General features: G+C 32.4%; 1 protein-coding gene across 8 annotated transcripts in view; it reads right to left on the bottom strand.

Moving 5' to 3' along the window:
- arhgap45b (Rho GTPase activating protein 45b) overlaps positions 1-27477 on the bottom strand; it is a 41098-nt gene that overhangs the window by 11525 nt on the left and 2096 nt on the right. For all 8 annotated transcript variants that reach the window (XM_068216452.1, XM_073936814.1, XM_068216451.1 and 5 more), the window contains exons 2-12: positions 26571-26967; positions 18255-18398; positions 15740-15824; positions 9977-10049; positions 9723-9783; positions 8192-8326; positions 7979-8040; positions 4844-4954; positions 3360-3440; positions 3098-3265; positions 1062-1199 (exon numbers count right to left, since the gene is read on the bottom strand). In XM_068216452.1, the coding sequence (XP_068072553.1) occupies positions 1062-1199; positions 3098-3265; positions 3360-3440; positions 4844-4954; positions 7979-8040; positions 8192-8326; positions 9723-9783; positions 9977-10049; positions 15740-15824; positions 18255-18398; positions 26571-26967 (1455 nt within the window). The remainder of the gene's footprint in view (positions 1-1061; positions 1200-3097; positions 3266-3359; positions 3441-4843; positions 4955-7978; positions 8041-8191; positions 8327-9722; positions 9784-9976; positions 10050-15739; positions 15825-18254; positions 18399-26570; positions 26968-27477) is intronic.

Raw genomic sequence — 27477 nt, forward strand, 5'->3', positions numbered from 1 at the left:
TCTAATACCCCAGTTTGTCACGGTGGCATGAATTAAATGTTCATGATTAAATGTGAAACTACCGAACTGCAGTTAAAGTCAGGCAACCTGCTGATTTGCTCACTGGTCAGGTATACATCCGCGCTAAAATATCAAGGTGAAAGTCATCACAGCTTGTGTAGAATAGACCCAGCTCCCAAACCCAACTTTGAGAATAGATTAACGGCAACATTTTTTTAATCACACAATAAGAGTCACGCGTTAAAGCAGCACAGTAACATGGATAACGGCCCACCACTAATTAATATATTTTTACTTAAATATTTGTTGTGTTTTCAGATTTTCCATTCATGTATTTCTCAATTTTAAAAATCCATAGCACTTTTTAAATATATGTAATATATTTGGAAAATATTACCTTTGATTTTACAATATTTACAAAATATATTTAAAAATATGTAATAATTTTTTTATATTTAAATAAAAATATGAAAATTCTGTGCATTTTACATTAACCCTTTAACTACCTCAAAAAGAAAAAAAAAGGTTGAATTGCATTTCTTAACTCCTAATGTCGCTAGTTAACACACTCAATGTTTTTTTTTTCAACACATCTCCCCTAATTTCTAAAATATCAACCTCTACCAAAGGACTGATATGTCGGTTTATGGTGAAAGTACCGGACTTAATCGATGTACTATAAAAAAATCTGAAAATATGAAGTGTAAGAGTCATTTATTTTAAAAAATATTCCAAATTAAAACATTTTTAAATGCCAAATCATATATTTTTTATATTCCTGATTATCATTTAACATGTTTTCTTGTTTTTTTGTTGTTGTTTTTTTTAACAATAAAACCAAAATCAAGTGTATTAGTGCAACAGGATTATGTTTGTGTGATTTTTATTTTGTAACCCAACAATGCTGTGTAAGAGCAATTATTTAAAACAGCCGTTCTTTGAATGAATTTAACAGTCATTATTTAAAACAGTCAAAATATGGTCAACCATTTGGTAAAGCAGGCAGTCAAAGGGTTAATCTGTGTTTTTTTTTTGTAAAAAGAAAGAAAATTGTCCCTTACAGATCGAATGGTCTGGTCGGTCTGCTTGATGACCTCTTGAATCCCCCGCAGGACAGTGACTTTCATGTGCTCTAGCTCCTGGTGTTGAGTGATAGCGTCTGCAATGCAGGTCCGGTATGTGGCCTCCGCTTCCTCAGCCTGACACAAACACAGACACCGTTTCATCCAAATCTCCTCCAGAAGCATTTACACTCAACATTTAATTGACAATAAAATGCTACCGACAGTAAATGAGTCGAGAAGCATCATTTTACCAGTGTTGCCATGACAGCACAAGTATACTGCAATACAAATGTCCTGTCTGTGTGTTATTTTAACAGACTTTGCTTTTGTGGTGAGCATGTGTAATTCATGCATAGATAAGTATAAGTGTTCATAAGCGAAATATCCACAGAGTGTAATATTGAAAACTCTGGCAAAGTTGAGCATGGAAGCTAGTCAACAGTTCACTCTGCTGCTCGTGCTTTAGTCGGTACCTTGAAGTGAATAGGTTTCATAGCGCAGCGCTTTCAGAGTTCAGTGTGAAAGCTGCTTCAGACCATGCACTGACTATACCTATAGGGACAGCGAAACCAGCACGCTGAACACTGCGGTGAGGCATTTTTTCACCTCAACATTTTAGGACATTTTTTCCTTTTTTGTGGTCAAGCTGACCCACAGGATCAATGCGGGGACTTGTTTGTCACTGTGGTCTTTCAGGAATCAGTTTCATGCACTCCATTTCTCCATGACCACCACAGCATCAGCTCAGGATACGACCTGATCCAGGATTAATGATACCTTGGCATAATTTCTCCACAGGTTTTGTAAATAAGTAAATCTCTATGTTTGTCAACAGACTCAAACTGACTATTACTGTAATTCCATTTCTTCTTCACTGATACAGGCATTATTTTTCAATTTTATGTAATGTACTTGCCCTAAACACAGTAAATATACTTAACAGTTCTGGATAAATCAGTTCAGAGCATACCCGGCAAACCTGATTCTCCTGTATTTTACCATTCTTTCCCGCTATCACTCTGTTTAGGTATTTCCCTGTATATATTTTGACCTTTCTTTCTATGAAAAGTGAAAGTAGCACCAAAGACACGATCTCAAATATGATATAATTGCAAGAGCTGATCAAGAGAATTATGCTTTCGCTTTCTTTTGGCTTGAAAGCACATTGAAACGAATATAAAAATGGCTGCTTTCACTTCATTGGGTTACATGTTGACAGATATAATTCAGAAAAGAAAATTATACTTTTACAATTATAATTTCAACTAAAGGTGAACATTTAATCAAGATGATTGAACACTTAAGAAATTAATAACAATACATAGCATGTGTGAAATATGGCATCATTACTTTAAAATGTTTGGTGTTTTGATACATATGATGTTAAACATTTTTATAACATGTTTTAAACAAATCTAAAAGGCCCTTTCTAAATCTAAAACTCGCATTTAAATAATTAAAAGATGGCAATTTCTATTGTTGGTGTGTTGAGATTTATATGAGGTTTATGTAGTATTTTACACAGTCAAATAAAGTAAACTAGAAAAGTCTATTAAATGACATTTTAATGATGTAATTAGTAATCAGAAATTAATGACTTTTTTGAAGTAACTTACCCAGCACTGATCATATGGATGCAAAACTGTCTTGAACATGTGTTGCTGTAGTTTTTACCACTTATCACACTAATGCTAATTCTTATAGTGTGGAAAAATTTTACAGATATAATCGCAAATGGTGACATCATCCATGCCTACTCTGTTTACAAAGAATGATCTAAAACAGAGAAAATATCTTAAAAGCAGGAGTTCAATGCAAAAAAGTTCTTGAGTTAAAAGGCTCAAACGGCACCTAATCACAACTGAGGTCTGCATAAGCTCATCTCTGACCCTGTTGAAACTGGAAGCAGATTAGCTACAGCAATGGAAGAACAAATTTGTGTTGTGTCTTGAGACAAACAAAAAATAAGCAAACAAATCTGTAGGTCATATTCTATAGCTAATAAAGTGTCAGTGCAATCACCAGACTCTGACCTTGTTTCTGGCCTCTTCCTCCAGTCGTTTCTTCTTGTCCAGTGTTTTGGTGGTGGCACTGCCGCCCTCCTCCTCGGCCCTGTTCGCCGCTGTCCTGGCTTTATCATATTCTTCACAGCGGGTCATGTAGACCTGTTTAGCCCTGCGTAGGTTCACGTCACACTCCATCTGCGCTCAAACACACATCACCTCTTACAGATCTGCATCTGTGTTTATAAACGGTGTTCAGTGAGCTCAGATGATGCACAAATGTAAATGTTACCAGTTTTCTTTTGGCCTTCAGCCACTGCTCCTTGATCTCTTTGCGTTTCTTCTCATGCTCTTGTTTGCGGACCATCAGAGGCTAGGGACAAACATAAAAAACTTAAGTGAAAACAATAAAAAAAAAAATAATAATAATAATAAGTAGAACTTTAAAAAATGAAACAGAAAGGGATGCAGACACAGCAATTTTAAGTTGCATATCTTAATTCAAGTGATACAGAATATTCAGCTACAAAAATAATATACATAAAATATTAAAAGAAAATTTAAAATTATATTAAAAATAATTTTATTATTGGTTAATATTGTTTAACAATAAAAAGCACAATTCTGATAAACTATATTATTAACAACAACAACAACAATAATAATAAATATTGTTACTATTAATAATAATAAAAAACAATAATAATAAACAATTGTAATAATAATAATAATAATAAAAATAATAATTATTATTATAAAATTTATTATTTTTAATAATAATAATAATAATAATAATAATAATAATAATAAAATATAAAAATAAAAATAATATAAAACGTTAATAATGATAATAATGATAATATAATAAATATAAAATTAATAAAATAATAATAGTAATAATATGAACACTATTATTAACAATAATATTTAAAAATTGTATTATGAATATAATCATAATAATTATTATTATGTGTGATATTATTATTATTAATAATAATAATAATAATAATAATAATAATAATAAATATACAATTTTAGTAATAATATTAAAATTAACAATACTATTATATTATGGATATAATAATAATAACAATAATAACAATAATAATAATAATAATAATAATGATAATAATAATAATTATTATTATTATAAAATTATATTATGAATAATAATAATAATGATGATGATGATGATGAGTAATAATATTAAAATTAACAATACTATTTTATTATGGATATAATAATAATAATATTAATAATAATAATAATAACAATAACAATAATAATGATAATAATAATAATAATAATAATAATTATTATTATTATAATTATTATTATTATTATAAAATTGTATTATGAATAATAATAATAATGATGATGATGATAATGATGAATTAACATTTAATCAAATTATATCATACAGACTTTATTTTCATGTAGAACATTTAATTTTAATATACATATTTTTTTTATTATTATTATTATAAATTGTATATTTCATATTAATAGGTTAATAAACTAATATATTTTGTATAATAGTTACTACTTATTTTGTATTATTATGTATATTGTTAATTTTCATGTTAATCGTTACTGCAAATACCACTGTATTACATAAGTTAGTAATGTAACAACAACAACTAAAAATGCTATTAATAGTATGATATTAACTAATCATGAACATTAAATTATATTAATCATGAACATCATAGTAACTAATGCTAATTGGTGTAGTTTCTATTGACAGGGCAATCAGTGGTCATTTTGTCTCTGTACCATGATAAAGGTCTGGTTCTGTAGAGTTGCGGCAGCCTGATGCATGCCATTGCTCTGCTCCAGATCCTGCTCCAGTGCCTGAGAGTAGATGGTGAAGAAGGGCATGTGTGGCTGAAAACACCAACAAACACACAGATGAGGACACAACCAAAACACAGACACTCAGTACTACATGACTCAACAATAACTTGCATATTCACTCCCTGATTATGTTTCATAAACTGACAATAAATTCATTCATTAATTTTCCTTAGGCTTAGTCCCTTATTTACCAGGGATCTCCACAGCAGAATGAACCGCCAACTATTCTGGCATACGTTTAGCGAAGCGGATGCTCTTCCAGCCGCAACCCAGTACTGGGAAACACCCATACACTCTCGCATTCACACACAAACATTAGGCCAATTTAGATCATTCCAATTCACATATAGCGCATGTCTTTGGACTGTAGGGGAAAACGAAGCACGGGGAGAACATACAAACTCCACACAGAAATGTCAACTGACCCACCCAGAACATGAACCAGCGACCTTCCTACTTTGATGCAACAGGTTTTTAATAATCCTTTAGCAGTGTAATTTGTCAGACTGCACAAACTTGATACCCACATGCAAGACCCACAACTTATTATTTTTAATAAAAGCAGAAAAAAAGCTGTTTTAGCATTTCCCTGCAGTGGTTTGAAGCTGTAATGCTGAATAAGTAATCAGATTCTGTGCTGCTATTGATTCTTTATTTGTCAGCCAAATGGTGCGAATGACGTAGAATGTGCGATGTGTTTAATGCAAATGCGCAGAACTTGTCTCAAATCGCATCTTCTGCGCAAGTTTAAAAAAATTGTTAATTAAATCTTTTGAACATGGGTTATTGGTTTGCATGTAAAGTCCTGGGGCCTCATGTATCAACGCTGCGTACGCACAAAAACTTTGCGTACGCCAGGTTTCACGCTCAGAATTGCTCACGTTTGGATTTACTAACAATGAACTGAACGTGGGAATGTGCGCAGCTTCACGGCAGCTTTTTGGCTGGCGTACGCACATTTTTTGTGCGTGTCTGTTTTATTTCCATAAGGTTTCCATACCATACAGTTGACCAGGTAAACATTAAAGCACAATTTGCAGCGGTCGCCTGTTTTCCAAATGCAATCTGAGCTATCTACTGCACGCACATTGCTATAAAGACAATAATTGAAGATGAATTTGCATGCGTGAATCAGAAACATTTCAATTTAATAAATGTGCAAATAAAATATGATGCACAAACTTATTGATGATTCCTACTTGTCTTTCTCGTGATAAATAGTGGGCAAAATCTGATATGTAGCGGGGGAAAAATGAAGAAAGAGTTCATCAGACGCTGGATTCGAGCCGAGTTTGTGCTCGAACGTGTCAATTCATGATCACATGCGTCTTACGAGGTGCGCCACAGAGACTGCTAAGGGTATTGCAACATTTTACAGATATAAACCACACTATTTCCTTTTTTAATGCACTCAGTGCGATGTTCAGACCCAACTGTGTTAACCGTATCAGCTAAACTCTCCCACTCTATTTTTTTCTTTTGTTGTTAATTCCGGAGAACAAACTTGCAAATAACACCGCTTTTCTCCGGTCTACCTCCGAAAGCAGCACCTCCATTTCACATTCTGTTCAAAGTTTCTCTTTTTGCTTGCTTTTGCCATTGCTTCGTTGGGTTTTGCCATTAGCATAGTCATTAGCATATTCATACGGGGGAGGAGGCAGGGAGGGGTTTTGCGCTCGTGCATGTTGCGCTCAGTTTCACGTTTATTCGGATGTACAAAAGAATATGCGTGAGATTCGGCGTACGCAGTGTTTCATACATCTGAATTTTTTTCTGCGTACGCACATTTACAGCTTTGTGTGTACGCAATGTTTTAGTAAGATTTCCACGCAAGTCTTCGTACATGAGGCCCCTGGTCATGATAATTTCACGATTTCAGTAATATTTATTTGACGTAGAATGTTGTTGGGATACGTACATGACAAATGGACATCGTGACAATAGATTCAATCGTTTCTTTATGTGTGATGTGCCATAGTTCACGACAACGGATTCCATGCCTGCAATGCCTCATGACATCATTGCAGAAAGTCTATCATGGGTAATTTTTTTCTCGTTCTTCATGATGAGTTCCATCACGTAGGTGACACTGTGCAATATAGGAGCACATAACTTCTCGGTTATATCAGTGGATTCTGCAAACAATGCGCTGGTCAGGTAATCAAAAAAATAGGCTGCATATTTACTTGTGGGTTGGTCATGGGTGGATAAGATTAATCATTGGTTATGAAAACTTTAACTATCTTTTCTAAAATATTAAGGTGTTTCAAGCAATTTTATCAGAAAGACTGACACAAATATGCAGACATCTTCATTCACATCTTCGAGTTACTGAGTTCCCTCATCCTTCCAAGTCTGTTTTTCCAAAGTAATCTGGGAACATTTTCAGTGATGCAAATACATTGCAAAAGCATTTTCTGCTTGTTCAAATTTGTCATTAATAGTGAAAACAGTTGAATATAGGCTTCTCTGAAACTGTCAAAATTTCACCTAAATTTTATTTAAGTTATATAATTATTTTATTTAATAAACCGACACAACCTCAGGAAAATTCATGCTTTTGAAAAAAAAAAACATTGAAATTAAAATAAGAATATTGTTACAGCAACACTTGTGATTGCTTTGGGAAATAGTGTCCGTTGTAGACGTCACAGAATGACTGATCGTGAAGGAACGTGTAGTCTGGCACATTTGTTACCCACGACAAGTCAAGATTTCAAGATGAAAAATAAATAAATAAATAAATAAACAAATAAACAAATAATAATAATAATAATAATAATAATAATAATAATAATAATAATAATAATATATATATATATATATATATATATATATATATATATATATATATATATATATATATATATATATATATATATATATATATATATATATATATATATCACACATAATCTGACAGCGACTTTCGTAACCGACAATAAAAATTATGTGATCTAATCAGGGCCTAAGTGGTAACAACAGGTCAGCTGATTTTTGTTCGGTTTGAGTTGGCATTCTATTCAGTTGCAGGTAAACATGCTGAAATCTCACCTGTGTGATGGTCTGTTTACACGACTGATAGATCCTCTGTAAACCCTTGGAGAACTCCAGCTCTGAATAGACATACAAAGCAGTAATTATAAAAGGAGCTCTGCTGTAGTCACTTTAAACTGGTTTATATAGAAACGAGATACTTTAATAATAATAATAGTAACGTAACACTTGTAACCCATTTTAAATGAATGAAAGCACATGTGATCTTACCCAGCGCAAGCTTCCTCTCTACGTATCCGATGAGATCCTTCAAGTATTTGGAGATGGTTTTAGCGTACGTCAGAGCGGAGTCCACACCGCCTTCACTGCGCTGCAGGATGATGTCCACCTCTTCAGCGCTCATCGCTGACAGCATACAGAAGAAAAACAAAATAATAAGACACTATTGTTATTCATTTATTTATTTATATAATAGGTGTTTTTATTATTAATATAGTTTTAACATATTATATATAAACTATATTTAATTAAATTTTTTATGTTATGCAAATGATATATTTTGTTATGTTATATTCGACAATATCTATTTATCAATTAATTTATTTTTAAACATTAATTTCAATATATTTTTTTCAATACATTTTTTTATTTTAATAACGATGATGATGATGATTGTAATTAGTGTTATTATTTTACTACTACTACTACTACTACTACTACCACTACAACTATTAATTTATATTATTATTATTATTATTAATAATAATAATAATAATAATAATAATAAAAATAAATAAAATGCTAGATTATTTTTATAATTTGTTCTAATATTTCTAAATATATTAAAGAATATTTGAAATTGATAATAATAATAATAATAATAATAATAATAATAATAATAATGTCTAAAGCTAGAATATTCTTAATTTAATTATTCTAAATATATTAAAAAGTATTTTAAATTGATAATAATGATAATAATATTAATAATATACTAGAAAATTATTATAATTTGTTCTAATTAATCTAAATATATTAAATATTTTAAATTATTAATAATAATAATAATAAAATATTTTAATAATGATAATAATGATATTAATATTTTTAATAATAATAAAAAAATAATAATAACAACAACAACAACAACGTCTAAAGCTAGAATATTCTTATAAATTAATTACGTTAAATATAATAAATCATATTTTAAATTAATAATAATAATAATAATTATAATGCTAGAATATAATCATCATCTGTTCTAATAAATCTAAACATATTAAACAATAATTTACATTAATAATAATAGTAGTATTATTGTTAATAATAATAATAATAATAATAATAATAATAATAAAATAGTAATAAAATATTTAACAACAACAACAACAACAATAATAATATTAATGTCTAAAGCTAGATTATTCTTATAATTTATTTACTATAAATATATTAAATAATATTTTTAATTAATAATAACAATAACAACAACAATAATAATAATAATAATAAAATATTATTATAATTTGTTCTAATTAATCTAAATATATTAAAGAAAATTGTTAATTAATAATAAAAAATATTTTAAACAACAACAACAACAACAACAATAATAATAATTTAAATAATAATAATAATAATAATAACAATGTCAAAAGCTATTCTTATAATTTAATTACTCTAAATAGATTAAAGAATATTTTAAATTATTAATATTCTTATAATTTGCTGTAATCATTTTAAATAAGTTAAAGAATATCTTAAATTAATAATAATAGTAATAATCAAAAAAAAAAAGTACCCAGCTCAGATGAATCACCCCATGTGTGTGAAGACCCATGACCAGAGAGATTCTCCATAGACTGGATAATCAAGAAATAACACATGTAAAACATATGCATCATACACATCTGTTAAGCTGGTTCAGTGTGATCATTACAGTGAAGATCTGCTTCTAAACACAGAAGTGCACTTTCAGGAAGTAAAAACCCTGCAGCCAACATCCGCTCTTCACAGGCAGTGAAACAACACATACACGCATACACTCGCACTCACCCTGCTTTTCTCAGTGGGCACCACTGACAACAGTGTACTACTGTCCACCTCTCCCATCAGCAGCTCCGAAACACTGACAAAATACAAACACACAAATTTGACTTTTTATTTCTCTCACAACTGACCTTTTTTGCAATTACAAGTTACATCTCTTAATTCATCAGATTTTCATGTTTATTTTATGCAATTCTAATTTATCTAAATTACATTTAACTCAGAATTGTAAAAAATCCAACAAATTTGCAGTTATAAAAAGAAATGTGAATTGTGTACAATTCTATAAACTTACAATTTCAAGAAAAAACATCATGAATCAGAGTAAAGAGAGTGCAAAAAATTAAAATCTTTTCTATTTTTACTTTGAACCACAAGTCACAAAAGGCAGAAATGGCTTCTATTATGACATTTCAAAGGTTCCTTATTTGGTTTCATAAGCCTCCTACGATGTTTACATAAATCAAAATTAATGAATACAAATAATTTTATCATAACATACACTCTAGCATCAGCTCTTTTCATAGTGTCAGAAGCTTAGTGCCAAGCCACACCTTTCCAGGAGCATACTCTGTTCTGATTGATCAGATGACTTAGGCCTAACCCCAATTCTACCGCTTAGCCCTTCCCCCCTTGTTTTGAGTGTTCACGTGAAGGGGTAGACGTTTCCCAATTCCCTTTGGTTTGAAGGCATAGGGCTAAAAGGAAGGACTAGATGCCACTTCAAATGGAGATTTTTCAGGACCACACTTAAAACCAAGGGGTAACAAAATTTCCCAGAATACGCCAACTACAATGGCAGCATTGTAAGGAGTAAGGAGATCAACAAGTTAGTATTTTTTGTCATTCTTATGAATTTTTACAGCAAACAAACATACGTTTTAATACATTCATAACAGCGTTTACCGTCATGCTTAAAAAAATAATAATAATAAAACGCTGAATTTCGCCATCTATAATCCCTAATGATAACTCCTGTATAGTAGTCCCACAACATTCTGTCACTCGATGACACTGGAATACCCTGTCAGAAAAGTCTAGTGGCTGGGAATGGGCTTTTACAGTGTCTGCTATGATGTTAATGTTGTCTTTTGTGTTTGAATATGATGAATATGGCCACGGTGTAAATGCACAGTACAGTTACGATCTTATTGCCACATTATATCTAAAGATAGCATGATATGATACCCTTTTAGTGATTTCCTGAAGATAAATACAAAAAAAATTAAGCAACTGGAGTAACAACAGCAGTTGCGATCGTCAATCTTATATGTAGTAAGAGATCGCAATGACGCGTGCAGGTGTTGTAGTGCTGTCCCATTTCTTAGGGCTAAATTTTGAAACCCTTTCCTTTCAGTCTGTTTCAAGTTCCAAGGGAAATGGGTACAAAAATAGAATGGGGCGTTGTTGTTCATTAAAACTAAATTACCATTTACACATCAAAATTTCTCTAGAGCTTCCTCAAAGCTTGGGTGTTATTCCACCCAAAATGAAAAATTTTCTTATTAAATACTCACAGTCATGTCGTTCCAATCCCCTGAGACCTTCGTTCATCTTCAAAACAAACATTAAGACATTTTAGAAGAAATCAGGGAGCTCTTTGACCCTCCATAGACAGCAATGGTCTAAGCTCATTTTGTGCACCACAACTTTCTTTGTTACATATCAGGTCAGGAGGTTTGTTTACTACGGGCTATACAATGCTTGCATGCTACGCTGCTGACAAATGTTGTATTGCTCATAGTAAATGCACATCCTGACCTGCCGAGTAAGAAAGTGTCAGGGTTCAGTAAATTCTTGTTTTGATGGCAGAGTCCGGACACTAGCTCTGTCTTGTCCTGTCGTTCTCGGCTCGAGTTTTCTCAGGTCAAGCACTTGTTTTCTGTCATTGTGTGTGTTTCTGCATGGGCGCCATCGTGTGCGCGCACAGATGGTGCGGGCTCCCCCTTGATGCGTGCTTGGGATGCAAGCTCGTGTACTAACGTTTTGTTCTGTCAGCATCGCGCGGTTTCATTCTCAGCGTCACAGTCTGGTTGGTTTTGGTTGGCGCTGAGACAAAACATTCGCATTGTATATGTGTGAGCGCACAGTAAGGTGTTTTAATTTATCGTGTGCTCGTGTCTTGCATCTGTTTATGTTTGTGTTGTCCACGCATGTGGCTCTGTGTTTCTATTGTAGCCGCATACTGCAGTGTTGTGCTTTATTGTGAACACGCGGTTAATGAGTTCTCTCATTGGCTGCATGTTCTTGTCCTGTTTTATATGAGCACATGGGTTGTGGTGTTTGTGTGTCATGTGCTCTACTGTCTATCGTCTAATCCAGGGGTGTCAAACTCAATTCCTGGAGGGCCGAAGCCCTGCACAGTTTAGTTCCAACCCTGCTCCAACACACTTACCTGTAGGTTTCAAACAAGCCTGAAGGACTCAATTAGTTTGATCAGGTGTGTTTAATTAGGGTTGGAACTAAACTGTGCAGAGCTGCAGCCCTTTTGGAACTGAGTTTGACACCTGTGGTCTAATCCCACCCTCCTTGTTAACGCATTATTAGTTTATTATGTTCACCTGTTTGTGTGTTAATTATTTCTGCTTATATTCTCCTCATGTCTGCTGTCCTGTGCCAGTTCCTCGTCTTTTGTAGCCTTGTCCTGTCTTTCCAGCCCTGATCCCTACCAGCCTACCCAGTGAAGTTTGTTAGTGTGTTTTGTTAATGTTTTCCCTCTGGGTAGTTTATTCAGCCTTTTATTTCATTTTATCATATATAAATACATATTTTTTTCTGCAATTGAGTCCTCGCTCCTTTTCACCACCACCGAACATGACAGAAAGGACAGATGAATAAACTATTTTTAATTTTTTTAGCACACAAAACTGTTCTTGGAGCATCTTATGACTACAGTTGAAACACTGGAATGTTTTGACAATGCTATCGTTTCCTTTTTTGGACTTTGCTGGCTATAGAGGATGAGGGAGCTCTTAGATTTCATCTAAAATATCTTAATTTCTGTTTCAAATGTGAAAAGGGTCTCAGGGGATTGAAACCACATGAGGGAGAGGAACTTATAATAGACTTAAAATGTCCTTTTTGGCTGAAATAACACTTTAAAAACACTGCTGATACGAACAGTAATGATGTTGGTTTTATCACAATTCAAACTTTTGGACACGTCGAGAAATAAACAAATACACCAAATTCTTCCAGGCCTCAATTATATGTACATTGTTGCCAGAATTGTTAATGAGCAGTCAATGAGGATCATAAGCCGGCAGTATGCAAATGTTTTACAAATACGTTTGTTTTAATAGTAAAGCTGGAATTACTGAAGATTCATTTCAGGAAGTTCAGAATCACTTCTAGCATAAAAGCACAGTATGTAATTTCCACCACTAGACTGAGTGTATCCACAATAAACAAAGCCCCAGTTTGATGACGCCATGACAGAGTGTGGAATCATGGGAGTTGTGGTCTTCGTTACATCCTATGGGTCTCCTACAGAAATCATGGATGAACTAAAATATTACTTATTATCATGTTAGTATGAAGCAGAGTAAACAAAGTCGAAGCCAAACAAGAGCGATAAAGCAATTCTTTATGAAAGAGGAGCATGACCCGGCATAAAAACAGCAGAGCTTTTATTATGCCACAGTCTACCACTTCTGGTTCTTCAGTTCATGATCATTTGGGTAAGATGTAGCTTTGTTTTATCATACTAAATACATTTTAGTACAAAGTACATAAGTGTATTTTATATGATATTGTCCTAGTGGTTTTAATAAATAAAATCTTTAAAACTGTGCTTTTAAGAAGACTTTTGAACTTTGCAGACATTTTACATTCACAACACATTACACAAAACACCCCCACAAAAGGGGCACTTTAAAAGAGTGTAAAATGCCTATGATCACTAGGGCAGATGATCAGATGAGTTTGGTTCACAACTTCCTCTTTTAAGTGTGTCCTTGCGTCAAAAATACGTCACATTGCACTGGGGCATGATTTAATGTTCTGTTCACAGGAAATCAATGCAAGATATTCTCATGAACACTTGGGCAACACTGAATATGTCATGAATCATTGGATATGAAATAATTGATGTGACAGAAACAGCAGATGTACTACAAGAGGTGATAATGATCAGCTGTAATTAAAAAAAAAAAAAAAAAAACAGATCCTTGAGGGTTCAGGGCTGTTTGTAAGAGAGTAGAAGCCACAGATCAACTTCCTGTTGTTTCTGTTGAGCAACGATTAAATGTTCAACACAGAAAGAGAAAAAGGAGATTTCAGAACGTACACATGGCATATTTTCATAAATAAAAATAAATAATGAAAAACAAATAAAATTTATATAAATAAAGTTAACATGCCATATCCCCTTAAAAAATTCAATTAAATAAATAAATGTTTTCTCACATTGTTCATTTTGATTTTGGGTAAATAAATAAATAAATAAATAAATAAATAAATAAATAAATAAATAAATAAATCAAACGTTAACATGCCATTTTCATTTTGATTTTCGGTAAATAAATCAATAAAATTAACATGCCATTTCCCCCTAAATAAAAATAAATGAAATAAATTATGAAATCATTTTCACACATTGTTCATTTTTATATTGGGTAAAAAGAAAGAAAGAAAGAAAGAAAGAAAGAAAGAAAGAAAATAAACTAAAACTTAACATGCCATTTTGATTTTGGGTAAATAAATAAATAATGAAAATAAATAAATAAAAGTTAACATGCCAATTTTATTGTGATTTTGAGTAAATAAACAAATAAATTAATTAATTAATTAATAAGGTTAACATGTTATTTCCCCCTAAATGAAAATAAATTAAATAAATTATGATTTATTTTCACACATCATTAATTTTGATTTCTGGTTAAAAAAAATAAATAAATAAAGTTACATGCTTTTTAAATTTTGGATAAACAAATAAATAAAGAAAATAAATAAATAAATAAATGAATGTTGACATGCCATTTCCCCTTTAATAAAAATAAAATAAACTGAATTATAATGTATTTTCACACATTGTTCATTTTGGGTAAATAAATAAATATCAACTGCAATATTTTCAATTTAATTAATTTAAAATGATGGATAAACCAACCAACCAACCAACCAAATGACCATGGTATTATTTCCCAGACAGATTTCCATTAATGATGGAGAGTCAGTGAATTGTCAATTATTAAAACTACATACATTATGTTTTGTTTCTTCAAGGGGTAAAAGCACAATTCCTATTAAAAGATTTATACAAACAGAAAGAAAAAAAAGAACTACAATGGAATACTTCCTATTAAATAAATCAAATATTTACATTTTATAATTATAAATTAACACATATTTTTTATTAATAAATATGATTATAATCAATAAATAAACAAACAAACAGGTAAATAAAATAAAAACTGAGCCAATTCCAAATTAATTAATAAAAAAAGGTAATTCAATTTAGACCATTTCCTACTGCATGATTTATTATAAATCAATGATTTTTTTTTTTGCATAATTCTTTAATTTATTTTCAATTCAACCAAATGGAAATTGCATATTACTTTTTGTAATTTGTTCATTTAAATTGATAAATAATAGATAAATAGATTTTACATAAACAGATATACGAATAAGCTCATCATCTCATCCAGGTAATGCGTTCGCACAGCAAATTAATGTGAAAATGCATACTGATAAATATTTCCTTTTTGTGTTTTGGTCACAGGGTTGACAAGTGTCATCATTTCACAACGAGTTCTCAATACTCACTTGCTGCTGAAAGCCACAGCGATTGTCTCAATGGCCTTCTCAAAATCCTTCTTTTCTGGTTCAATGCACGATTCATAGTGATAACCTGAGGTCAAAACATTAAAATTATATTGATGAAGAAAGGACATTGCAGGCAAAAACACTTTATGCACCTGTCAGTTTTCAGTCTAATAAAAAGAAAAAATCCAAAGTACACTTATCTGCGTTTCGTTTATCACACTTGATCAATTTGTGACTGTAGGTTTCATAGACTACATATTTTTGAAGGCTGTTTTTTTAAAAATTATTCTTTTTTCTTCTGCAATGAGCCATAAAATCTACACTTCAGCAGCTTTACATACTCAAAACTAACTTTTATTTTTATGCTCATAAAAATATTAAATGCTTATTCATAATTTACCTGATTATAGATTATATGTATTTTTCCTATTCTAATTCAAATTTTTGTTTCTGGTGATGAATATTTTTGAAAAACGGATATAGAAAAAAAAAAACTCTGTAAAAACCTTTGACTATTACAAATAAAAATAAGTAAATTAAATTAATTAAAAAAAGAATAAAACCAGAATTCATGTTCAGATTTTGTGCATTTTACTTTTTCATATATAAAATAAAAGCAAAAAATGTAATTAAATTAAAAAAACTAGGCAGAAATCATCCCATATTTAGATTTGTGTGTTAGATATGTAAGCAAATTAGCATGTTTAATCAATGCTTCTACTTGTAAAACGCAAAATGTTATCTTAATGTAATCAATGTAAAAAAAAAAAAAAGTTAAAAAATAAAAAAACAAAGGTAATTTTTGATCCTAAATGTGTTGTCAATCATTTGCCAGTGTTAATCAGGAAATGATTCAGGTGTAGTCATATAAGTATCTAGGAGTGCACATTTACACATAGACAGACATGGGCCACCCATGTAAAGGCTTTTTTTCTGCATAAATTGTGGTTTTATGGTGTTGATAAGAACATTTTGTATTTTTGTGTAAGTCCGTATTCATGAGTGTTTTCAGATATGGTTTATCCATATGGTATGGAAGTCTTTCTGTATATTTAAACTCCAAACTTTTCAGTATTGTCAGAATTGCTATGAAACTTATAGGACTAAAAACCTTTACCAACACTCAGGCTCACTTTGAATGAAGCGAAAAAAAGTCTGCTCAATACATCTCATGGACTCTTCCCATGCTATGATCTCTTGCAGAAGATACAGAATCCCTCGATGTAAGCAGAACAGGCTCAAAAACTATTTTATTCCAGTGTCAATAAGACTGTAGAAAACTAATAAGTGATACGTATGTCTATGTATGTGTTTTTGTTTTTTAAATCAGGCAAAAAATGCTCACGAGTGCACAAAAATTTTTCCCCCTTAGGGGACAATAAAGTATAGAAACTACAAACAAACTATTAGTTGTTTTCACTCCCAATTCACTTGCAGGGTCTTGTCTTAAAGGGATAGTTCACCTAAAAATTAAAACTCTCCATTTATTCAGACTTAAGTGGTTAAAAAAAATATTTTACGACTTAAAATAAAGTCTCTAGATAAAAGTAGTTTGAAAACATTAAAAATAGGCTATTCTAATAGTATGTTTACATTTTCGGAAAAAAGCTAACATTGTGACAACCATTGTAGAAACAAAAAAAAAAAAAAACAAAGATAATGGCTGCTTTTTTACCAACATTCTTCAATATATCTTCCTCTGTGTTGATGACAATGTAAATAACAATTTCTATTTTTTTTTGGAGTAAACTTGGCCTTTAAAGGTCCCATAATGTGCTTTGAAATATGCATTTTTGTTCGATGTTTGATGTAATCTCAACCGAAACACGAAGAGAGGGTGTGACAGTGAAGCTCCTCCCCTTTTAAACTAACAGCCAATAGCTTTTGAGCAATTGCCCTGCCAGTGGCTGCATTTTATTTCAGAGACTGCATCCTTACATTACCTGGAAAAACAAAGGACGGATTTTGAGGCTGTGTTTGAAGGAGATTTCGAATTTTTTTTAAATGAGACAGCCTTCGTCGCACCGCGATGATGTAGCACACTTCAAATGCATCCTTCGAAGGATGCAGCCTCTGTAATGAGACACAGCTAGTGGGTGTTTGAGCTCAAGTGCATCAAATGAAAAGCAAACAAGAAGCATCTTGAAGGGGGCGGGGCATGCCAGATACTAGAGAGCATTTGATTGGTTGTGATGTTATGAGAAATTGTAATACAGGTTGACGTGAATAAAACCGTTGATCCATTTAGATGGAAGTGACAAATTACAAGCTTTACATGTTTATATCAGTTTTATATCTTATAAACACAAATTTGGTCACTGTTCCGGAGCACACTAGCTTAAAGATAGCTTAAAAACAAACAATACTAATAATAACAACAACATATTATTAATATAAATTTATTTTAATTTCATGGGACCTTGAAGCATTTAAAATATCTGCAGAGATGCATAATTCTAAACACAGAGTTTGAGAATGTGTTTAATTTCGAGACCCAGAAGTGCCTTGCTCTGACCTTTGACCTGTGAGATGAGTTTTCCAGCAGCGGTGAGCGTCTCCACGGTGTTGAGCAGTGGGTACATGCTGATGACCTGCCGCAGGACCCGCAGCACTTCACCCAGACACTCGTGAGCCAGCGGACGTCGGTTCTCCTGCTTATCTGACACACAAAATACAGAAAAACCAGAGTAAGGGCTGCTCTACAGACGACACTCACTTGTCACTTTAGCGTTTTCTGTCAGCTAAATGACCAACGCCTTCACTTTTCACACTTTGATAACAGAGCAACACTGTAAAAACGTCTGGGTCATGTTTCACCACAAACAAAGGGCAGAATGGACAAGCTGGAAAAAATGTTTGATAAAATAACTGAGTCATTCATTTTTCTTCAGCTTAGGCCCTTTATTCAGTTGAGGTCGCCACAGCGAAATGACCTGCCAACTTATCCAGCATATATACAACTTATGCTCCAACAACTGCAACCCAGTTCTGAGAAACACCCATACTGTTTCACATTCACACACTCTATGGCCAATATAGTTTATTCAATTGACCTATAGTGCATGTCTTTGGACTTTAGAGGAAACCGGAGAACCCGGAGGAAACCCACACGGACACGGGGAGAACATGCAAACTTCACACAGAAATGCGAAAATTCAAGCACAAGACGTGTTTGCCATGACGTGTTTCTTTTTTTAGACCAGCACAACCTTAATTTTCCCATTTTCTGCCATGTTGTTTAAGTAGCAAATCTATTGGTGCCACTTTGTGGACTCATGGGTGTTTCAGTCTAGAAAGGAGGTGTGTTAAGGCACATTCTTAGAGTGTTGCTATTTTGAGGAACTAAAATAGACTGTTCAATAGACCAGCAAAAAGAAGGCCTAAACTCCAGCGCAGAGTTGTGCGCAACGCTTATACATTGCTTAATATACACAGGATCTTTGCGCTGCAGATGGTCTGTTTAAACCAAGGCTACCCAAACTCGGTCCTAGAGGGTCGGTGTTCTTCATATTTTCTGCATATATATTTACAATAATTAAACACACCTGAATTAGCTAATCAAGCTGTTTTTAGGTATACTAGAAAGCTACAAGCAGGTGTGTTTAAGAAAGTTGGAGCTAAACTATGCAGGACACCGGCCCTCTAGGACCGAGTTAGGACACCCCTGGTTTAAATGCTTTCTCGCTAGCGAAGGGTTCAGTTTTTCCATTACAAAGTCCGCCATGTAAATAGCAAATGCGCCGGGGTGTGACGCAACTGACTCTTAAAGGGAATGTGAGATGAGACTCTGATTGGTTTATTCTCAAACACATTAAGAGAATAAGCACAACTCTGTTAGATCATGCGCCACGCAGAGCATATTTTTCCATCCTTAAAGTAGTAAAAGTGGATTTGGACATGCCCTTTAATGCTTCTGTGCCATGCACTTTAGACTTTAAAACAGTGTATTGCCTTTTTCTTGCTGAAAGCTTCCTCAATTTTCTTCCAAATGACTAAAATGAAAAAAATACATACATGAAGAGTAAAAAAGTGAATATTACCATTTTACACAGACTGTAATGTATGATTTAACATCTGAGAAAAATAAACAAATTTATGTTAAAAAATGTTTACAACGGTTTAATTTTAAACAAAATTAGAAATGAAGTGTAAACTAAAAAAATGGTTAAATGTATTTCTGAACAAAAACAATAGATTTAGTGACTTCAGTGAGTCATAAAAAAAAAAAATTATTATATATATACACACACACACACACACACACACACACACACACACACACACATATATATATATATACACTCATATACACACACACACACACACACACACACACACACAAATTTGTTTACGAAACACAAATAAAGCCTTTAAAAATAATTAAACATGAATCAAAATGAAAACAAAAACAGAAACAAACAAGAAGTAATTAAAAAAATGGGACAAACACACAACTTACAACAAGACAAACAACTGAACAAAAATTATGAGGGATGAAAATATTCCTACATAAAAAGCCATAAAAATAACAAAGATGTAAAATTGAACAATAAAAAAACAAAATAAATAAACAAATAAATCTTAATGTTATTTATATATACCCCATGCATATATACCCCATTTTGAAAACGAATACATTTCTCCATTTCTCAGTGAATATAGGCAAAGTATTTTGTTGCATTTAACTAAAACGGATTTATCAAACAAGATATATTGATTAAAATAATATTTTAGCCACCAAACTTATTTAGAATTTGAAAGATAATACAATTAAATTTAAGCAAAATATTGAAAAAAAATTAACTAAATTTTTACTTTTTTCTCTTGATTTTGTCCTCTTTTTTTATTTGCATTTAATATTTTTCTATAACATAAATTTGGGTGAACTAGTTTTTGGATCGTTATCGCAAGTTATTTTGTTAGATTAGCTCCAGATTTGGCTTCAGTGTTGACTTATCTAATGTATATGCATAAATATAATATTGTATAGCTTTAGCTATTAAAAATATTAATTTAAAAGAAAGATTTGTGAGGGGTGTACTTATATATGCTAAACACTGTATATACACATTATTATTATCATCATTTTTAAAATCACTCACCCTAGTTTAATTCAAGTGTGTAAACTGACCTGGTTGATTCTCTGTAAACCCACTAATTCTTTACTCAGTGTTTGAGAATCTGTCATGAACTGCAGGAAATGAATTAAATCTGCACTGATCCTAAAACAGTAAAGATGATGCAAGACGAGAGTTTGTTTACTGCGCTGCACTGCTTTCACATCTACAACTACCACTTCCTCCTGTAAAACACCTACAAATGCTGTCTGTTCAGCTGTCTGTTCCTAATTACCCTAACCTACCTAGTTAACCTAATTAACCTAGTTAAGCATTTAAATGTCACTTTGAGCTGCAGAGAAGTGTCTTAAAATATCTTGTAAAATATTATGCATTGTCATCGCGGCTAAATCAGCTTACAAAGTAATTATTAAAACTAATATGTTCAGGAAAGTGTTGAAAAAAAATCTTTTCTCTGTTAAACAGAAATTGGGGTAAAAAAACAGGGGGGTTAATAATTCAGGGGGTTAATAATTCTGACTTCAACTGTACATAAATTAATAAAAATAAATGCCTAAATAAAAAAAAAAGAAATAGCAATAAATGAATGAAAAAATAAAGTTAAACATTAAAATAAATAAATACAAATATCGGCAAAATGTATAAGCATTTACTATAAACAGAAAGATTAAATAAAGTTTATTACATTTTAATAATATTTTTAGCTTCCTTAAATGTAGAACAACATTTATTGTGAGAAAAAACCTACATGAATACATTTCAAAATCACATCACATTTTACATGCATATTTTATTCTCTCATTATTTTAAAAATAATTTATTTATGCTTTCAAGTAAATATTTATATTTTAAGCTTATACCACTAATAAATAGCCTATAAACTAAATGTAACAATATAATAAATTCATAAACAAACTTGTATACAAAAAACAGGTAAGTGCAAAAATCTTTACAAATACATTAATATACAAGTCTATAAATGTACTAACAAAAAACTAATAGATTAACACAAAAAAAAACTATTTAAAGTGATAAACATCAGAAAAAAAAACAATTTTCAAGAGTTTAAGAGTCAGTTCATGTTGAATAACCAAGACATGTTTAGATACTTTTAAATAAGACACTATTTTAATTCAGTAGTGCACAAGAGAGGGGATTGGACCTAAAATGCTTTAGTGAAAATATTTCTGTCAGCATATAGGGCTAATACTGTCAGTAGTCTGTTTGTATTGTTTTCAAAACTACAGATCAGACTCCACCTCATATGTAAGAACTAAATGGGAGAAAGGAGGAAGTAGTACAACAAAAGAGGATTGGTTAGAAACATGTAATTCCCAATGGCAAACTACAGGCTTTCACCAATGGAGACTATTTGCCTGGAAAAATATTATTCGTTTCTTTATAACTCCTGCACAAAAGTGCCTCGATAAAGTGAGAACAGGGTGTTGAAGACATTGCGGTATAGAACTGGCTAATCATCATCATCATCATCATCATCTATTTTGGGCATGTCCAATTTTACACCTGTTTTGGAAGGATATGCACAAGACATTGGAAGCCATAATCTCGAAGATCGAGATCCAGTTTCAATTTTCAGTGCTATACTTGGGAAGTTTTGAGTTGCATGAGGCTAGAGACACGCATTTATGGACAATATTTCTGGTTGCTGCCAAGAACGCCATTACCAAGCGGCAACCTCCTGCTCTCCCTCGGTAGGCCAAATACTGCAATTCATCGACTGGCCTTTGGGGGCTGGCTACAGATGTTTTCTGACTGCAATAGTAAACTGGACAATTTTACAGCTGATAAAAACATGTTTACAGCCTGGTACAAAGATGGTTTTAGTTCATATAGCTAATATTACCCTTCATGACAACTGTGAGGGGGTAATTTTTTTATAACTCATGCGTTTATTTTTTTAAAAGTTTGTCTGTCGTTGCTCGCTGTCTCGTCACCTCAGCTGATTAGCTGATGAACTCGGCATAAACATTGTATTCTTGTCTTGTTTTGTTTTATGTGGCTTTACACAGTCATTTGCCTTTTGGAATTATTTCCCACACTTTATTGTGCTCACAAACCATTCAAGTTGCCTTCATTTCTCAGGTGAGTGCAAATGTATGCTTCACTTAAGATAATTGATCATGAATCATTTGCTTTAGACCTGTGAAGCACTCCAGAATCTGACAGATTGATTTGCTGTAGTCTCCAGAACAGTCATCTAAAACTTTGTCATACAGTGTTGTGCCCTGATTTTATAAATAGCCTTGCATTTAATACAATAACTGAAGTATTTGGAAGTAATTTGCGCTTTTTTCTCCTGTAGAAAAACGTCATTAGAACAATGTTTAGTGGCTCAATGTATCACAGCATTGTTTTTTAAAAGTCTAAACACTATATTGATATAGTGTACAACCAAGCACATGTGGTCAGAACACAAACAAGCCACAGGTAATGAAGTAGCGTTTCTCCAAAAGAAAAACCTGTCTAAGCAAAATGCTAACAACGTTTGTAGCTCCAATGACGCTCCGCCTCTTTGCCTTTATTTGCAATGACGCGCAAACAAATATATATTTTAGTTTTTTTTTTTTACCTTTATGATGACAGGACAAAAGAGAATTCAGACAAGAAAGCATTGGGAGCAGAGAGAGGGGAAGGATCGGCAAAGGACCTGCGAGCCGACAATTGAACTCAGGTCGCTGTGAGCACGTTAGCTACTGGCTACTGGTGCAGACTGGCCACGAGTACTTGTTGCTTCATTTGCTCTCGTCAGAAACCTATGGGTGACATCATGGATACTACATCCATATCTTTCACATCCATAAATGGCTTCTGCTAACCCCTCCCACTTTAGAAGATTTTAAAGCAATTGTTGTAGAACATGGAAGATGGAAACGTTTATTTAGTCTCTAAAACAAGAAAACAGAAAGGGGCTATTCTATGGAGCAAGTGGAATGAATTTTTGGACTCTGAGTTTAATCAGTGCTAATGTATGTATGTATGCGTGTATGTATTGTATTGTATGTAACCATGCAAGACCACTCTTAATAATGTTCTTTACCCTGCTGTTTTTGTTCAATATTTATATTTTATTTAATAATTTTTCTCTTCTTCTTAAATGTTATTGTAAACTCTCGGTAAATGCAAGTTGCAGTATTATATTTTGGAAAAAAAATATATAAAAAACTTAAATAATTGTTAAATTGCAATTTATTAAACCAAAAAAATCATACCCAAAATAAAGAAGAAAAAACAATATTTTGGATTTGTAGGTGTTGTCATATTTGAAGGTTCTTGTCATATTTACCATAGATTACGATCCCAATACCATGATACAGCATAGCTAAAACTGTGTCATCGGAAGTCTCTTCATAACAGACCGTTTAATTTACAGCAAGTTATGGGAAATCATTGTATATAATGATTGATTTGCATATTCGAGTTTTTGAGAGCAGGTTTGCCACTGAATGACGTTGTTTTACGGCTGCTGTGAGCGGAAGAGGTGTTTTCTGAGTTTCCTGCTCCAGTGTGGTAAACCACAGGAACTCGACAGCACTGCACACACAGGAAGAACAGGCTCCGCCCCTTTCTCTCTTGCAGAGTCACATGACCCACAGCAGACAATGATGCGAGTGGCTCGATGTGCAATCTGTCATGTGGCCTACTAGACTTCAGTTCTGCTCTGGGCATCAAGGTTGAAAAATATATTCCAGGAAATAGTCTAAATGTTTTCACAATGTTAAGGAAACATTTTTCGAAATAAGGAAGCATTGGCATCAATTTATTTTGATGGTCCCTTTAACACATTTTGTTGAATTAAAGTTACATTGCATCTACATGCTAACTAATACTCATTAAATTATAAGTAGACTGTTTAAGGTTAGGATTAGTGTAAATTGACATGTACTTGCAATGTTTTTTTGTTGTCAGTTAAATGTGTGTTAAAGAAGCAGCAGATATTAAGCAAACAGTCTAATAACGCTTAAATGAGGATTAACTGGCATGTGATTGCAATGAAACTTTTAGTCAACAAAATGTGCAATAGGAACCATTAAAATAAAGTCTTACTGAAACATTTCCTTCATGTTTTTATATTTAAGCCCCAAATAATCCATGTCAAATTGTCTGTAAATGAAACTATGTTAGCTTGCCTGCTGTATCTAGGAAATGTTTAAAATTCTTTGGGAATGATTGGAAAACATTAAGAAAATGTTTTGGAATTCATTAGGGAAACATTTTGGAAAATTTTACAGAAATTCCTTTGAAACAAAACATATTGAGAACCTAAAGAAAACATTTCTGAACAGTTTGAAAAATATTGTAGAAACATTCACTTTTATAAATACATGTTAGGAAACTTGTAAACAAAACACCTGTATAAATAATTTGACATAAAAATAACAATGTTATGAAATGTTCAATGGAATGAAAATGAAACTAAATGTAAAATTCAGGAAAATTTTAAACCATTTTAATCCATCTTTTTGACTGAAGATTTTGGAAACTTTCATTAATGTTAAGAAATTATTTGGAAAATCTGAAAGTACAACGAAAAAAAATGGCAATTATAGATTAAAAATTTGCAGTTCAATTTGATTGTGGCATTTAAAAACTATTTTGGAAATATTTATGAAATGTTCTTTCAAATGTTAAAAACATTTGGGAATGACTGGAAAACTTTAAGGGAACATTTTAGAAAATGTTACAAAAATCCTTTGGAAAAAAACATTAAAAATTTTATGAAAACATTTCTGAACTGTTTGGAAAACGTTATGGAAACATTTACTTTTTATATTTTTTAGAAATGTTCGGAAAACTTGTAAACGAAACATCTGTAAGGATATTGAAAAAAAATTACAAAATATGTCAAAATATGTTTTACATAAAATGTTAAATTTAAAAAAAATATTGAACCATGTCAAGTCTATGTTTTTGACTGAACAGTTTAAAAAAACTTGGAAAAAAATGGAAAATCTGAAAGTGAAACATCTTTTTAAAAGTACAATTATAGATTTCGCAGTTCAATTTGATTGTGGCATTAGAAAACTATTTTGGAAATGATTAAATTTTCTAGAAACTTTTGGGAAATAACAAAAAACATATTTTTCTAAGTATTTTTCAATAAATGTAACATTTTTTGCAGTTCATTGTGACAAATTCACATTTTGAGAACTTAAGGCACAGGTGTCAAACTCAGTTCCAAAACTGAGCACAGTTTAGTTCCAACCCTAATTAAACACACCTGATCAAACTAATTGAGTCCTTCAGGCTTGTTTGAAACCTACAGGTAAGTGTGTTGGAGCAGGGTTGGAACTATACTGTGCAGGGCTTCGGCCCTCCAGGAATTGAGTTTGACACCCCTGACTTAAGGAAAACATCAAGAAAATATTTGGAGCCATTTTCGAGATGTTAAGGAAACTAATCAGAAACATTTGAAAAAAACATGAAAGGAAAAATGTAGAATTGTTATGTAGCTTTTCAAAAACATCAAGGAAAAATGTAGGACATGTTAGAAACATTTTAAAAATGTTGAGGAAACTATTGAAAATATTTTAAAATCATTTAGAGGACAAATTAGGATTTGTTGCCATCATTTCACAAATAAAAACTAATTTGATAACTTCCTGAAAACCATGAGGAACAATTTTGGTAACATTTTTTTCAATGTAAAGTAAACATTTCAAAACCATTTTCCTCCATCACCCCCAAATAATCCCCATCAAAACAGATTCTTTCCAGTAAAACCATCATTTTACCTTCAAGCACGACATCCTTTAGTTTCTCCACCGCTTTGGCAAAGCGTTCCACACTGCGCAGCAGGGACGGGATGTCCTCCACCTCGATGGCCACTGTGGTGTCAGCTGTCTCTGGTGAAGGGCTCTGGGCAATGACGGATTTTCCTGCACCCTTACTGAACACCCAAGATTGGATGGGGAAGCCGGCAGCGCTGGGATTGCGACTCAGAGAAGTGGGCCGCTTCAGGGTGCCCATCGGAGATGGGCAGCCCAGCGCCTTTGAGTGCTGGGTCAAAGGCGTACCTGGACAGGACGACGAGACCTCTACGATAGGGGGAGACAGACTGGAGGACGTTTGGGATGAAGAGGTGACACTGTCCACTGCATCTTTCCTAGGCTGTTCTTGAAGAGCGGACAGCTGGATTAAAAACACAAAAAGGACAGTGTGAGAAATCCAGCCTAATCTCACGAGAATACTATTTTACGTTTTGTCAGTTTAGTGGTTAATTCATAAGTTTACATACGAAAATGTAAGATTTTTAAAAAAGAAGCATGGCACCAATCCCCACACCTAAACCCAATCATCATTGGGAGATGAGCGATTTGTACTAAAATTAATAGATGAGATCGCACAAATTTATACAAATTAGCCACTAAATCTTAAAGTTACGAATGCCGTGAGATAGCATTGGAGAAAACATGGCACACAAACGTTTAAAGTCTGCATGAACCGGAAGTTGCTGAAACTAATTATTTTAGTATGTTGATATACTTCCAACTGAAACAAGATATTGAGTAGGGGACGGGTGATGAATGCAATAAGCACATCAATATAGCAGCATTTTTTACGACACGGTATAACAATAACTAATATTTTTACATTACTGTGACGTTTGGGTTTAGGTTTAGGGTAAAGGTAGACATTAAA

Source organism: Danio rerio, chromosome 22, assembly GCF_049306965.1.
Source record: "Danio rerio strain Tuebingen ecotype United States chromosome 22, GRCz12tu, whole genome shotgun sequence".
Lineage (NCBI taxonomy): Eukaryota > Metazoa > Chordata > Actinopteri > Cypriniformes > Danionidae > Danio > Danio rerio.